This window comes from Abramis brama (genome assembly GCF_963993115.1).
Source record: "Abramis brama genome assembly, chromosome: 8".
Taxonomy (NCBI): domain Eukaryota; kingdom Metazoa; phylum Chordata; class Actinopteri; order Cypriniformes; family Leuciscidae; genus Abramis; species Abramis brama.
In genome coordinates this window covers 31,658,068-31,672,691 of record NC_139970.1, presented here as the reverse complement: position 1 = coordinate 31,672,691, position 14,624 = coordinate 31,658,068, and the positions used below count along the sequence as shown (strand labels likewise).

At 36.5% G+C, this 14,624-nt stretch overlaps 3 protein-coding genes across 3 annotated transcripts in view; all 3 read left to right on the top strand.

The window, feature by feature from the left end:
• The window catches only part of LOC311087906 (interferon-induced GTP-binding protein Mx-like), a 30,363-nt gene extending 28,489 nt beyond the window's left edge, over positions 1–1,874 (top strand). The window contains exons 11-12 of the mRNA XM_084121411.1: positions 111–394; positions 786–1,874. Of these exons, the coding sequence (XP_083977537.1) occupies positions 111–394; positions 786–1,019 (518 nt within the window). The 3' untranslated portion in view covers positions 1,020–1,874. The remainder of the gene's footprint in view (positions 1–110; positions 395–785) is intronic.
• A 2,322-nt stretch (positions 1,875–4,196) lies between these two features.
• LOC311087866 (interferon-induced GTP-binding protein Mx) lies at positions 4,197–8,762 on the top strand (the record flags this gene model as incomplete). Its single annotated transcript, XM_084121339.1, has 11 exons — positions 4,197–4,410; positions 4,606–4,743; positions 4,864–5,018; positions 5,290–5,428; positions 5,542–5,740; positions 6,041–6,119; positions 6,648–6,770; positions 6,869–7,007; positions 7,585–7,743; positions 7,909–8,198; positions 8,529–8,762. 11 exons carry the CDS (start codon positions 4,197–4,199, stop codon positions 8,760–8,762), a joined length of 1,869 nt encoding a protein of 622 aa, XP_083977465.1.
• Positions 8,763–9,511: 749 nt separating this feature from the next.
• On the top strand, positions 9,512–14,481 carry gatd3 (glutamine amidotransferase class 1 domain containing 3). The gene is made up of 7 exons (XM_084122977.1): positions 9,512–9,681; positions 10,590–10,642; positions 11,167–11,280; positions 11,435–11,554; positions 11,744–11,836; positions 13,446–13,602; positions 13,954–14,481. Exons 1-7 carry the CDS (start codon positions 9,556–9,558, stop codon positions 14,080–14,082), a joined length of 792 nt encoding a protein of 263 aa, XP_083979103.1. The 5' UTR covers positions 9,512–9,555; the 3' UTR covers positions 14,083–14,481.
• Positions 14,482–14,624: the final 143 nt, after the last annotated feature.

Here is a 14,624-nt window from a genome sequence, read left to right as displayed (position 1 = left end):
TTTAAAAAAGATTGAGAGAATCATACAAATGCATAAAATTAGTGGCAATTATGCATACATGATCTTACCTCTGATAAACTCCTCTGCTTTCTCATCTCTTTTATTTACAGACATTGTTCACTCCTGTGTGGACCATATTGTTAACTCTCATTTCAACGCCTTCTCTCACCTGTTGAGAGCTGCTAAAGATCCAATTGAAGATTTTTTCGATGAGCAGTTTCAGAAAGCTGTGGAGAAAATACATTATCAATTTAAGATTGAGAAGATTGTCTACTGCCAAGACAGTCTCTACAGTGACCAGCTAAGCAATGTAAAACAAAAACCCATAAATAGTTATTGGCTGCGCAATGCAGATTTACGTGAGATGGTATACCATCTCAGCTCCTATTTCAAGGTTTGTATATCTAATAAGTAATCTTTGTTCTTTGAAAGGGTGAAGTGTGTAGTCTGTGTACCACAAAAGGCATCTAACAAAACTGCAAAATATAACGATTGAATTCTAAATTCTAAATACTCCAACCACTCATTCCTCTGCAAACTAGTCAATTTCCTTCTAAACAGCTACCACAGCTTGAACTGTTTACATTTAACTGATCCTGTACATTAAACGTGGGATAGAAGAAAAAAAGAACAGAAAAAAAAACATCTTAAAATGAATAAAGAATTTTAGTTAACCTTTTACATAATCAATGGCATTATGAGAGGCAAAGTCTTGTGACAAATATTGATTTGTGCTAATTATATTTTGTGTTTACATTTAATTTGAACTTTGTTTGTATTTGTAGATTACTTCTGAACGTCTGGCTAATCAAGTTCCACTGATAGTCCAGTATCACATGCTGGACCAGTACATCTCTCAGCTTCAGAATGCAATGCTTGCCATAATTGGACGGAACAATCCAGAAATGCTGATCCAAGAAGATTCTGCTATTGCACGTAAAAGGAAACATCTGAAAGACCGACTGGAGCGCCTGAAGAGTGCAGGCAAAATCCTGTCGAAGTTTGTGCATTCTACATAATTATGGGTAGCACTGTCACCTCACAGCAAGAAGCTTCTTGGTTGAAATCCTGGCTGAACCAGGAGGCTTTTCTGTGTGGAGTTTGCACATTCTCCCCGTGTTGGTGCATATTTTTTTCTGGATGCTCTGGTTTCCCCTAAAATCTAAAGCCATGCAGGTCAGGCCAATTGGAGACAGTATATTGCCCGCAAGTGTGAATGTGCGTATGTGTGTGTGTGTGTGTGTGTTTTTGCTCTGTGTCTGTAATGGACTGGCCATCTTGATCTGCTGTTTCCCTTCGGCCTTAGGACAAGTGATTTGGAAAATGGATAGATGCAAATTAAAATGTTGGTGGAAAATAAAAAGCAAAAAATAAAATAAATGGTGCTGGAAAATCCCTATTATAGTGGATATACATCAATCAGTTACATGGAAAACTTGCTCCTATAATGTTTCCTGACTGTTACTTGATTTTAAAGTTGGCATGAATTAATTGAAAGAATTTTCGTAATACTTTTCTTATTGTATGTTTCTGGTCTTATTTTGAATGATTAATACTGTTTGTGAATATTTTGTTTTTATTTTATTGCAAATTTTTGACCTTGGTGTTGCATTAATAACGTGAATAATTTGTCATAATTTTACTGCACTCATGATGCTGTTCTATGATGATTGGAAATTAAAGACATCTCTGTCCCTACAGAAAAGATTAAATTTGTTTAATTTAGATTGAAATTTCCTTTGATAATTGTGGTGTGTTTTCATGCGAGACATTTATATCTGAATAGGTCCCACTCCCAGCATCCCCATGATGACCCAAAAGAGGACAATCATTTGGACAATGGATGTTCTTTTTACTGTCTTGAACGGTTCCTTAAAATAATAAAATAAATAAAATAAACATTTCTCAGTCTAATAATCTTTCCATTTCAACATAGAAATGATGCAAAGATATATTTTTGACATTTGACATGATTTTATGGTTTACATGGACTTTTTTCTCTCTAGTATACCTAACAGTTGGTGTGCCTAATGTTGCCCCAATAAGCAGAAATAGAAGGGGGAAAAAAATCACTTTTTTTGCCCTATTTTATATTTTGTCCTATGATAATTACAGGAAAAGACCTGCCTGAAAAGCATAGGGTGTCTCAGGAGCTGTTCGGCTGTGACTACTAGAGGGTGGCATATTGTACCTCTATGTACTGTAGAGAGAGAAGAGGAGCTGCCAAGCCGTGCCAATGCATTAACTTCCGTATTCTGTTGATATCTAAAAGTGTTTTATGTTTCTAATTCTCACTAACATTCGAATACTGAAAATTTAATAAAACGCCAGTAATAAAAATAACTAGCTAAGTTAGCTGATTACCTTAAAAGCCCTAGTGAAAAAAGTATACTTTATTGTATTTGAAATATATTCCTTTTTCATTAGTACATGTAACAAAAAATTGTAGCCTACTATCTTTAAATATATTAAAAATATACTATTAAAAGTATATTAGCATCATGCTTTTGCCTATTTTCACAATACAACTTTTAACACACTTTAAATAACTGTACTTTAGTATATTTTAGAAAAATGCTCTTCTGGCTGGACTTCCATCATGTGCAACTAAACCTCTACAAAAGATTCAGAATGCTGCAGCTCGTCTTGTCGTCAACGAGCCCAAAACGGCCCTCTGTTCATCTCTTTGCACTGGCTACCACTCGTTGCTCGCATCAAGTTCAAGGCATTGACGCTTGCTTACAGATCTATCACAGGGTCAGCTCCCTCCTACTTTCACTCACTCCTACGAGTCTACATCCCTACCAGAAGACGATCGGGCAATGAGCGACGGCTCGAGGTTCGTATTTTTTTTTTTCCACCAGTGAATTCCCGCGTCGGCCAGGAGATGGCGCACGCAGCTGATTCAATCATCCATCCATTTTCCAAACCGCGCTGGTCCAGCGAAACATCATACAGGTAAATTACTTTTTAATTAATTATTAAATTGTTTATTTAATGTCTATACATGCTAGTTTCCATGGCAGAGTCAAATGATTATTATTAAACAGCAAGCACAAACTATGCACAAGCGATAGCCCTTCCTGCGCACTCAGTGTCCGAATTCGCTCACTCGATTTCATCCACTAATGTAGGGAATGGTGAATGTGGGTTAGGGGGCGATTTCGAACACAGCATTTCACACAGGGCAACTTTTTGAGCAATGTTGCTAGGCAATGTTGCCGTCAATGAATGGGCAACCAGATGAGACACAGGGCCCACGACCGATCTAAATTATCCAGATAGAAATGTATTGCCCATTTTCAATGGGAAAGTGCCCAAGCAACAATCGCTCGGTTAGATTGCCCAGCAACATTGCTCAAAAAGTTGCTCTGTGTCTGTGTATCATCACCTTCAGTCTATTCCTCACAGAGTCACATGAAGCAGCCTCTCATCCGCTTTAGATTCAATATGGTGTCTAACTTGACTACGGTCAATGACTAACGTTAGTCTGTACATACAGTGTGAATAATATAATGGATATATAGGTAGATAATGTTCAGCTCTAATAATGCACTTTACATACACATGAACACATACAGCCCGGACCGGTGAATAAGTGGACCGGAGCGACAGAGATATAAAAGAGTTACATAGCATAGGGATCCACCCCGGGGTTTTTTAACATCCCATTTCCCGCCTGTTGATGAGACAAACTCCATTCCGAACGAAATTGGAGACACTTTTCCTCGACATTCGACAAAGAGTTGTTTTTTGTTGAATGCACAACAAAACGTAAAATATTCAAAAATTCTCCACGTTGTGAAGTTTTACTAAAACTCTGCGCGCCAGCGCGTAACGTCTTTCACAGCGGAGCCGTTGATGAATCCAGTGCGTATACCTGCGTTTTTGTTTTCTCGTTGTTCAGTGGTATGGAAAAGCTATAAAGTCATGGAAAGTTTTAAGGAAACAGTTGAATGTTTCTTTTTTGATAGACTTTCACGTTGAATTGTGTTTGAAAACAGTTCTAAAACTGATGGTGTCAACACTGCATTCGACTCTAGGTTATTAAAATTAAAATAGGAGTTATTCGCACAACAACAACGCCGTAACAACGTGCTTTATCCATATTTACTCTATAAACAACTTTTGAATAAAACGTTGACCACATAATAAGAACTCTGGCTGAATTACTGTCTGTTTTTCTCTTTGCAGACATGTCTCCACGCAAGGGAGGAAATCAGATTAATGGTCTTAGCCAGCACTATGAAGAGAAGGTCCGCCCATGCATTGACCTAGTGGACTCTCTCAGGTCATTAGGTGTTGAAAAGGACCTGAACCTGCCAGCTATTGCTGTCATAGGTGACCAGAGCTCAGGAAAGAGTTCTGTGTTGGAAGCCCTGTCTGGAGTGGCGTTGCCTAGGGGAACAGGTAATATGAGCACAATTCTATCTATCGTTCTATCTATCGTTCATCTGTCTGAATCATAGATCTGAATTTATTTACTGTATTATACTGTATTGCTTAAGTGTTTGAATTACTTTACTCTTATTTGTATTTAGAACATTTCAATTGTAAGGAAGTCTATTCAAATAAGAAACTGACTATCTAGTATTTAAAACACAGGTATTGTGACACGCTGTCCTCTGGTACTGAAACTGAAGAAAATTACGAAGGACAACAACTGGCATGGATTGTTGTCATATAAGGATCAAATAAAGCAACTGAAGGACCCTGCTGAAATAGAGAATGCTGTCTTAAATGGTCTGTATACTTAGCCTACACATTTAAGTGTATACAGATACAGTTTATTGAGTCTTTAAAATGGTTGAATTAATTGTGTTGTCGTCTGTGGGATGTTTGTGACATGGTATTCTTTTATAGCTCAGACATTATTGGCTGGAAAGGGAGAAGGGATCAGTCATGAGATGATCACTCTGGAGATCCAGTCCAGTGATGTCCCTGATCTCACTCTCATTGATCTGCCAGGTATTGCTAGAGTTGCCACTGGCAACCAGCCAAAAGACATCGAGAAACAAGTAAGACACTATTTGTACGGTATATATAAATGTTTCGAAATGTTTACAGCATTCCAATATTTTGGATAACAGCTCCTTTACACACCGTTTCTTAAACATAAATGCTGGAGCAGGTGGTTATTATGGTTATAGGAATTTCAACTGTGAATAAATTATTATTTATTATTAATAATATTATTATTAGGTTATAATGAACCAAAAACCTATATTTTTTTTATTCAGGAATAAAGTCTATCCCTTCAAAATTACTAATGTTGTTTTTCTGTAACAGATAAAAGATGTCATTGAAAAGTTCATTAAAAGACAAGAAACCATTAGCTTGGTTGTGGTGCCTGCAAACATTGACATCGCCACCACTGAGGCACTGCAGATGGCATCCAAAGTAGATTCAACTGGACAAAGGACCCTGGGTACGTAACATTTCACTGAATAAGTGAAGTATTGTCAAATACATTGTTCCTGTTTTCTTGATGGTAAAATAAAACACTGATAAGAGTGTATAGACAGATATTCATATCTGCAGGTATTCTGACTAAACCGGACTTAGTGGACAAAGGCATGGAGGAGACGGTGGTCAGAACGGTCAATAATCAAGTGATACAACTGAAGAAGGGCTACATGATCGTAAAGTGCAGAGGCCAGCAAGACATCAATGAGAAGCTTGATCTGGTCAAAGCGCTGGAAAAAGAAAGACTTTTTTTTGATGAACATGCTCATTTCAGGCAAGTCTTTTCTCTCACAATTGAAGCATGAGCCATTTCATGTCTGTGGAAGAAAAACAATGGTGTGATTTATGTGAAATATAATCTAATATATATATAATGTTCATGACATTCATCTCACGTTATATTTTAGTAATATTTTTCTGTATGTGTTGTTGCTGTTGTTTCACAACAACAACACTGTTTATATATTTATACATGTTTCACATAACCCACTCATAAAACATATGCAAAATGCTGTAGTTATGCTGCAGTCCTCAACTTCTTTGTCATTAATTTAAATTCATTCTTTCCCTTCAGGTCTCTTCTTGAGGAAGGAAAAGCTACAGTACCCCTTCTTGCAGAAAGACTCACAAAAGAATTGGTTGAACACATTACTGTGCGTATGCAGAGAAAGGCTGCTCGATTATGGCAAAAATCATAATCACGATTATTTTGATCAATATTGAAATCACCATTATTTATCATAATTAGGATAGGGTTATATGGCCATGTGAATCTCTTCTTTTTTTTCACAAGGAAATTACGTTGCTATGATATCAAAAGTTTAGATCCCACCGAAATGTCACAATTCTCTATACCAATTTCGATACCAAAGCGGAAATTAATGCTAGAGTAATACTAGACTAATGTAAGTTAAAAAAGTCCTCAAATAATTATTGAAGACAATGAAACAGTCATTAATACAATTAAAATATATTGAAATTACAAATAGGACAAATATAATATATAGAAAATGAAATAATGCTTTAAGTTTTAAATGTAAGTCTATCTAACAGTATAATATTTAGCTAATAAATCAAAAATAAAATTTGATTAATCACTCAGCCCTAACAAAGAGTTACAGCAGAGACATTGACAGAAAAGAGTAAATGTCTCCATTTTCGTGTAATTTCTTTACCTTTAGAAAACGCTGCCACAGTTGCAGAAACAACTTGAGATGAAATTAGAGAAGACGACTGCGGATCTTAGAGCACTGGGAGATGGAGTTCCAACTGATGAACACGAGAGGAGCAATTTTCTGATTATGGTAAAAATCTTAACAGAATAACTGTACATGTTGCACCCCACATGTTTTTATGTGGCCTTTTTTAAATCTCATAACCTGATGAGATTTGTACTCTGCAGAAAATTCGCCAGTTCAATGATGCCCTTGAAGGAGTAAAAAGGGCAGAAGAAGATCTAAGCTCAGACATGAGGGTCTTCACCAAAATCAGGAAGGAATTTGGAAGATGGAAACGCGTTCTGGATGACAAAACCATAAAGAGTGTGTTTATAAATAATATTTTGTTTGCATTGTAGCATACATTTTAAATGATCAGTGACAGTAATGTTGCTTTGTGCAGTTTATGTTGTGCTTTAATATTATTATCTTTATTTTGCACTTTCTCTGATAAAATAATGTATTATTTATATCTTTAATTTACAGAAAGTTTAAATCTGGCACGCTACAGGTAGTTTATAATGGGTTAGTGCTAGACATTTCAAATTTTAATAAATCAGTGAACATTTGACCATGACATAAATGAGAGGGATTCTGTTCTACAATAATCTCATTACAGGAAAGCAGTTCACCCAGTTAAGGATCCTTGTGTCTTTACACTACCAAGCCAATGTAGCCTTTAAAGGACAATCAGTGTGTCTTGTTGTCTCTCGACAATTAATGTCAATCAACCATCAAGCTTGTGAGATTATTTCTTGAGTTCCATCATAAATTAATTTAAGCCACTTCTGTGCAGCATCAAAACTTCTCTGTGGGCGTGCAATATACATGCTGTTTGAGTTTAACCCTTTGTGCTGCAGGGGTGTGTACTTCATGATTTACTTTCATCTTTTCTCTCTAGTGGAGGAAACCCTCAGAGATGAGGTAGAAGAGTATGTTAGGACTCGTAGAGGAAAGGAGCTTCCTGGATTTGTGAACTATAGAACTTTCGAAAACATTGTAAAGAAACACATTGAGGAGCTGGAAGAACCTGCTTTAAAGCTGCTCAAAGATGTCACAGGTGAATGGCAGTATTTCAAGATGGTTTGCAGTGTTGCATGCTAAAAAATAAATTAAAATGCATAAAATCGGTGACGTATATCAAGTATGCATATAATATACTATGTTGTGTCTTACTGTAACTCCTTTGATTGGCTGTTTTGTTTTCTTGTGTCCTTTATTACAGACATTGTTCATTCCTGTGTGAACTGCCTTGTTAGCTCTCATTTCAAGGCCTTCTCTCACCTATTAAGGGCCACCAAAGATCCAATTGAAGATTTTCTCGATGAGCAGTTTCAGAAAGCTGAGGAGAAAATACAGTCTCAATTTAAGATGGAGAGGATTGTCTACTCCCAAGACCATCTGTACAGCAATCAGCTTGACACTGTAAAACAAAGTCAAGCAGTTCTTGTGCAAAGGCAGTTCATCAGTGCCGATGTACGCGAGATGACACAACATCTCACTGCCTATTTTACGGTAATCATTTGAAACATTTATGCATCTGTTCACATACCTGAAGATTTAGGAGTCTTTTCTCTTTAATCTCTGTGCGTAATCTTTTTGCCACTATTGCCACTTAGCAATTGCAAGAATAATGATTGTTTTCCAAAAACGTATGGTTGGTTTTCTTGTAGTTGTCTCTGTCTTCCATCTTGGGATAGCAGAAAGATTTTAACATCAAATTTTTTTAACATGTCATATATGCAAGGAGAAGTTAAATTATTTGCGGCAGAGTCTTGAAATAAATATTAATTTAGCTTATTGTGGTTTACAATGTATTTGAATGTACTTTGTATGTATTTGTAGATTACTTCTGACCGTCTGGCTAATCAAGTTCCACTGATAGTCCAGTATCACATGCTGGACCAGTACATCTCTAAGCTTCAGAATGCAATGCTTGCCATGATTGGAGGGATCAATCCAGGAATGCTGATCCAAGAAGATTCCGCTGTTGCACGTAAAAGGAAAGAACTGAAAGAGCGACTGGAGCGCCTCAAGAGTGCAGGCAAAGTCCTGTCCAAGTTTGTGCATTCTGTATAATTGTTAAGTGTCTGTTGTTCATTAGTATATTTTTGCTGCACCAATCCCAGATGTTTTGCTCAGAATTGCAATGGGGTGTCATTGGAGTTTATTTTGTACATGTACGTACAGTTTACCACCAAATAGTTAAGATGGTGTTTGTGGAAATTCCCTGCTAAAATTCCATTTAGGGACATGTCTTGTTTTGGAAACTGTCCCCCAGTTTGCTTTACACTTATAAGAAATATATTTTTTATTTTATGTTATGTGTGCATCCAGTTTCCTAATTGTTCATTTAGTGATCCCTAATTATTATAAGTTAATAATAAGAACCACATAAATCTAGAAATAATAACTTCAAACATTTACTCAAGATGTTATGATGCTGTTCTTTGATAAATGGAAATTAAGGACACCTTTAAAGAGAACTTGTCACTTGGCGAAATATTTAGCTTGCACTTTTGTATTTGTAATATTTTTTCATGTATCTAAGAATTCACTTTAGTTTATAACTTTAAAATAAAATAAAAAAATGGTGAAAGGTTGTTATGGTGGTCTTTAAACTAATTAAGACAAACACACACACACACACATACACATATATATATATATATATATATATATATATATATATATAATTTTTATATATAAAGTTAAGCTCATGTATGTAATTACGTTGTCATGTTATTGTTAATTACTCTGATGCAGCACATTTTGAAGTCCTAGATTGTGGGTTGGTACATAAACTGTAGGTGGCGATATGTTTCTATGATTTTCCATCCATCAGTAACGCCGAAGAAGGCACTGGTCCTCCATGTCCTCCTCGCTCCACACCATGTTTGCTCTGCGCTCGCTGTTTCGTACTGCCCACTTCAGATATGCGGCTGCTGCTGCACAGTTTCATGCATCTTCAAACTGCAGTAGCGCAAAAGTCGCTGTTGTAAGTAACTTTAGTTATACAGACCCAAACTGGCGTTGCACGTGACTGTTGTTGGCGCTCGTCAAAATACCTAACGTTACACGTTTTAGTGTCCCATTTTAGAGCTGTATTGTGTGAAATTAATAGATTTCATGAACATCTGCATTTCAGTGGGGGTTTTACTGTGTTCTGAAAGTAGTTATTTCTCAGTTCTGGTAGAGGCGCTTCATGTCACCCTGTGTAAGTTGGTCATTTGCATACAACATCAGTGACACTTTTAAAATAGTCACTGTCGGTGAGTAATTGTCTCAGAATAAACCCCGACGGGCAGCGGAGTATGAACACAGCAACAATATTACAGTATTATTCATACTGAAGTTCTTGTTTAACCTTCACTAATCGATAAAGGAGAAAAGCGAGTTGAGTTCCTGGTGACATGAGAGTACAGCCAGCCGCCAGTATCATAAAAGGGATAGTTCACCCCAAAAAAATTGTCATTACTTACCCTCATGTTGTTCCAAACCTGTATGAGTTGCTTTCTTCTGTTGAACATAAAAGAAGATATTGTTAAGAATGTTGGTAACCAGACAGTTGACAGCACCCATTGACTTCCATAGTATTTTTTCCTACTATGGAAGTCAATGGGTGCCGTCAACTGTCTGGTAACCAAAATTCTTCAAAATATATTCTTTTGTGTTCAACAGAAGAGAGAACCCCATACAGGTTTGGAACAACATGAGGGTAAGTAATGACAAAATTAAAATTTTGGGGTGAACTAACTATCCCTTTAAGACAGTTGAACATTGATCTATCGGTTTTAAGTAATCCGGAGGGCTTTTCATATGTTTTTGTTTATTGCTGTCCAGCTCGTCACAAAACACACGCCAACAAGAGTTCTGAGTTCTAACTTTTAATCTTTTATTCACTAGGTGTTGTCTGGATGTGGTGTTTATGATGGCACTGAAATCCATGAGGCATCAGCGTGAGTAACTTACTAGTTTTTTTTATTTTTATGTCTCTATACTATTTTTCTTTCCTTAGTTACTCAGCGGATTCCCAAAAATCTACTTCTATAAGGGACAGAAGGTCTCTTTGTTGCATGGATTTCATGCCAAATTTGACTTTAGGGCCTAGGACAGGGGTGTCCAAACTTGGAGGGCCACTGTCTGTCCTGCAGAGTTTAGCACCGATTTACCTCAACACACCTGCCTGGAAGTTTCTAATATGCCTAGTAAGACCTTAATTAGCTGGTTCTGTTGTGTTTAATTGGGGTCGGAGCTTAACTCTGCAGGACAGTGGCCCTCCAGGAACAGGATTGGACACCCCTGCGTTAGGAGTTCGCTACTACTGTAAAATATGTCACAATTAATGTCCTATTTCAGATTTTTTTCTCTCTCATTGTAACCCAAATGTGTGTCTTTATGCTATTTTGCTTTATGCAAGCTATTGCTTGAACTCTTTTCTTTTGCGTGAATACTCGTTTTTGCTGTATGTTTGTGTATGTAGAATCCTTGTGCATCTAAGTCGGGGAGGTGCAGAGGTTCAGATGTTTGCTCCCGATGTGTTTCAGATGCATGTGATAGACCATGGCAAAGGTCAGCCAGTGGAGACAGAGTCAAGGTGAAGTGTCCTCTCAGAAATTCTGTGTAAAGATTACACTGTCAAAACAATTCATTATATACCTTAGCATATATGTACACTTTTGTGTTTTTGTTACTGTAGGAGTTCAGTTATTAACATATTATTAACTCTCTCAACTTTTCTTTTTATATAGGAACGTTTTATCAGAATCAGCGCGTATCGCAAGGGGCAACATCACTGACCTGGCAAAACTGAGTGCCAGTAATCATGATGCGGTCATCTTCCCTGGTGGTTTCGGTGCAGCTAAAAACCTGTGAGTGCTGTGACTAAATGTGATAAACTGGACTTGCCTTTTAAAAAAAAAGTTTTAAAGATAAAACCAATGCTAAAAACTTTTTGATAAACATTGCTTGCATTTAGATATATTTTAATTTGCCACTGACATTCCTGTTGTAGTCCTCATCTCTCTGTATATTGTCTTCTGCATCTTTACCATCATCAGGTCAACATTTGCTATTGATGGGAAGGACTGTAAAGTGAATGAGGAAGTGGAGCGGGTTTTAAAGGACTTCCATAAAGCAGGAAAGCCAATTGGGTAAGTCGTTACAAATTACTATCTATATTCACCTTATTTTACAACGCAGAAGTAAGAGAATATGAATGTGAGACTTCTGATTCTTTAGCCTCTATAGATAAATAACTACAAGAATAACAAAGTGCTGTGAACGGTAAAACTATTTGCGCTACAAACCAGTGTGTTTATAATTACGAAAATGCATAACAACATAACAAAACTGGAAGCGGATGACAGCAAAGGCCAGAAACGTTCAACTTACAAATGGCTGTGTCCGCTCTTACATTAAAAATAAGGTGGAAAGTCCACTGATTTGGGGTCTTTTTGTGCTTTTATGTGTTAAAAAGTATTGTTATATGGAAATATCTTGTAATGTTGGTGTTGCAATCATTTAAAGTATGTTCCTGAGGTCTGGACAATAAAAAGGCCTAAAAAAAAGTGAAAAGTGAAAATTAAATTAAACACTATTTAAATTTGTATTTATAATCTTATAGGTTAAAAAAAAACAGAACCAGATTACAATGGCTGGCAAGGTTATTAAAGTTGAACAAAATAAGGAATGCATTTTAAGTCAGTAATTTCAAGAACTTCAAGTGCTATGATAAGTAAGGCCCTGTCCCAAATTTCAGTTCACAGTTATTTGTGTAGCGCTTTTCACAACACATATCATTTCAAAGCAGTCTGAAAAGAAAAATGCATGCGTCTACAATACAATTTAGAGTGATCTGTTATCAGAGATGACTGTGTCCAAGTACACAGAGTACAAATCACACAGTTAGCTAACAATGTATTAATTTAAGGCAGAAACAATGAGTTTAAGTCATTATAACAAGTTGTAAACATAATGATTACAATATATTGAAATTTAGCATTGGTGCATGTTGATTCAGAGCTTGCATCATCTGAAGTCCAGGAGTTGACGTCATCTCTTCACAGGTGTTCGGGCATCTGAAGTCTTCATAAGAAGCTGGATCCAAACTGGAGCTGACGTACTCTCTAGTTACCTCAGGATACCTCAGCAAATATAAAATAATTAGCATAGCTGCTGTTCATTACATTAAGTGTAATCATCTGCATTTGATCTGATTTGACTGGTGTACATGGTTAAGAGATGTATTATGTGAATGCTTGGCTAAAAAGATGTCTAGATTTAAACTTGGAGAGTGAGTCTGAGCCCCAAACATTATCAGGAAGGCTATTCCAGACTTTAGGAGCCAAATGTTAAAACGCTTTCCTTCCTTTAGTGGACTTGGATATTCTAGGTACAACCAAAGTCCAGAGTTTTGTAACCTTAAAGGTGGATTGTAGGGCGATAGAAGATCTGTTAAATACACAGAAGCTGAACCATTTACGGCCTTATAAGTCAGTAGCAAAACTTTGTAATCGATACAGAACTTAATAGGTATCCAAATGGCACATTTATGTGGACTTACAGTGTCCAATGCGATCATGTCTGTACAAGACTGTAGGGTGTCCTATTTTTCATTTTAGGTTTCAGAAGGGTGCTTGCGAGAAGTTATGATGTGCTTTGAAATAAAAAGATTATATTTGTCAAATCAGACTTTATATGCATGCTTTTTTTTATTTATTATTCTTATAAAGCACTGACTCCTTGTCTTCTGGTCACCAGGTTGTGCTGTATATCTCCAGTGCTGGCGGCAAGAGTTCTTCCAGGTGTGGATGTGACGGTGGGTCATGAGGAGGAGCAAGGTGGGAAGTGGCCATATGCTGGTACTGCACAAGTCATCACTGCACTGGGAGCCAAACATACTGTTACAGAAGTCACCATATCCTACCTGTACAGAGTTCTCTTCTCTTCTCTTCTCTTCTCTTCTCTTCTCTTCTCTTCTCTTCTCTTCTCTTCTCTTCTCTTCTCTTCTCTTCTCTTCTCTTCTCTTCTCTTCTCTTCTCTTCTCTTCTCTTCTCTTCTCTTCTCTTCTCTTCTCTTCTCTTTGGAAGTCAAAATTATGACATACTGTAAGATAAAAAGTCATAATCATTACATACCAAGTCATAATTATGACTTAAAAAGTAGAACATTTTAGTGTCATGATTTCAACTTGTCTTATTTAATTTACTTCTCATTAATGTTATGAGAGCTTTGTTTTTCTGAATTAACCTTAACCTTCCATCCTTACGAAGCTCATGTGGACCAGAAGAATAAGGTGGTGACCACACCTGCATTCATGTGTGAAACAAAGTTGCACTTGATTTTTGATGGGATTGGCGCTATGGTGAGAGACGTCCTAAAGCTCAGCGGGAAGTAAAAGTTCAACCAGTATATCAGTATCTTCATCATTATCACTCATATAGGATCTGTATCAGACTGCATAAATAAAAAAGAGTAGGCTATTTATTGCTGTGATTTTTAGTGATTTGCAAAACAAGACTGTGAAACACTTGCCAGGCATTACTAATCAAACTTGTATCTGCCTGACAGTGTTAAATTGCATTTTGGTGAATATCCAGCAGAGGGCACTCTCTGTTTTTGAAAAAAGTAAATGTGAAGTAAATGTAGCTCTATGATTTCTTAATTTTGAAAACTTTTAAATGTAACTTGACATGTAAAGGAAAGCTCATCAGTTAAAAAAAAAAACTGAAATAGAGATGTCAGAGTATCAACTTAATACAGTGCACCAATAAAAGCTTAACGTGTCTTTGTTCTATATGAAGTTTGAAATTGAAAATAAAATAATTTTCTTAACAAAATATATAAAATGACAGTGTCTATTCATTTAGTCAGCACTTAATGTAATGCAGTAATGTGCTAACTGAAAATCAAGTTATTTCAAACTCAAAATATTTTCTT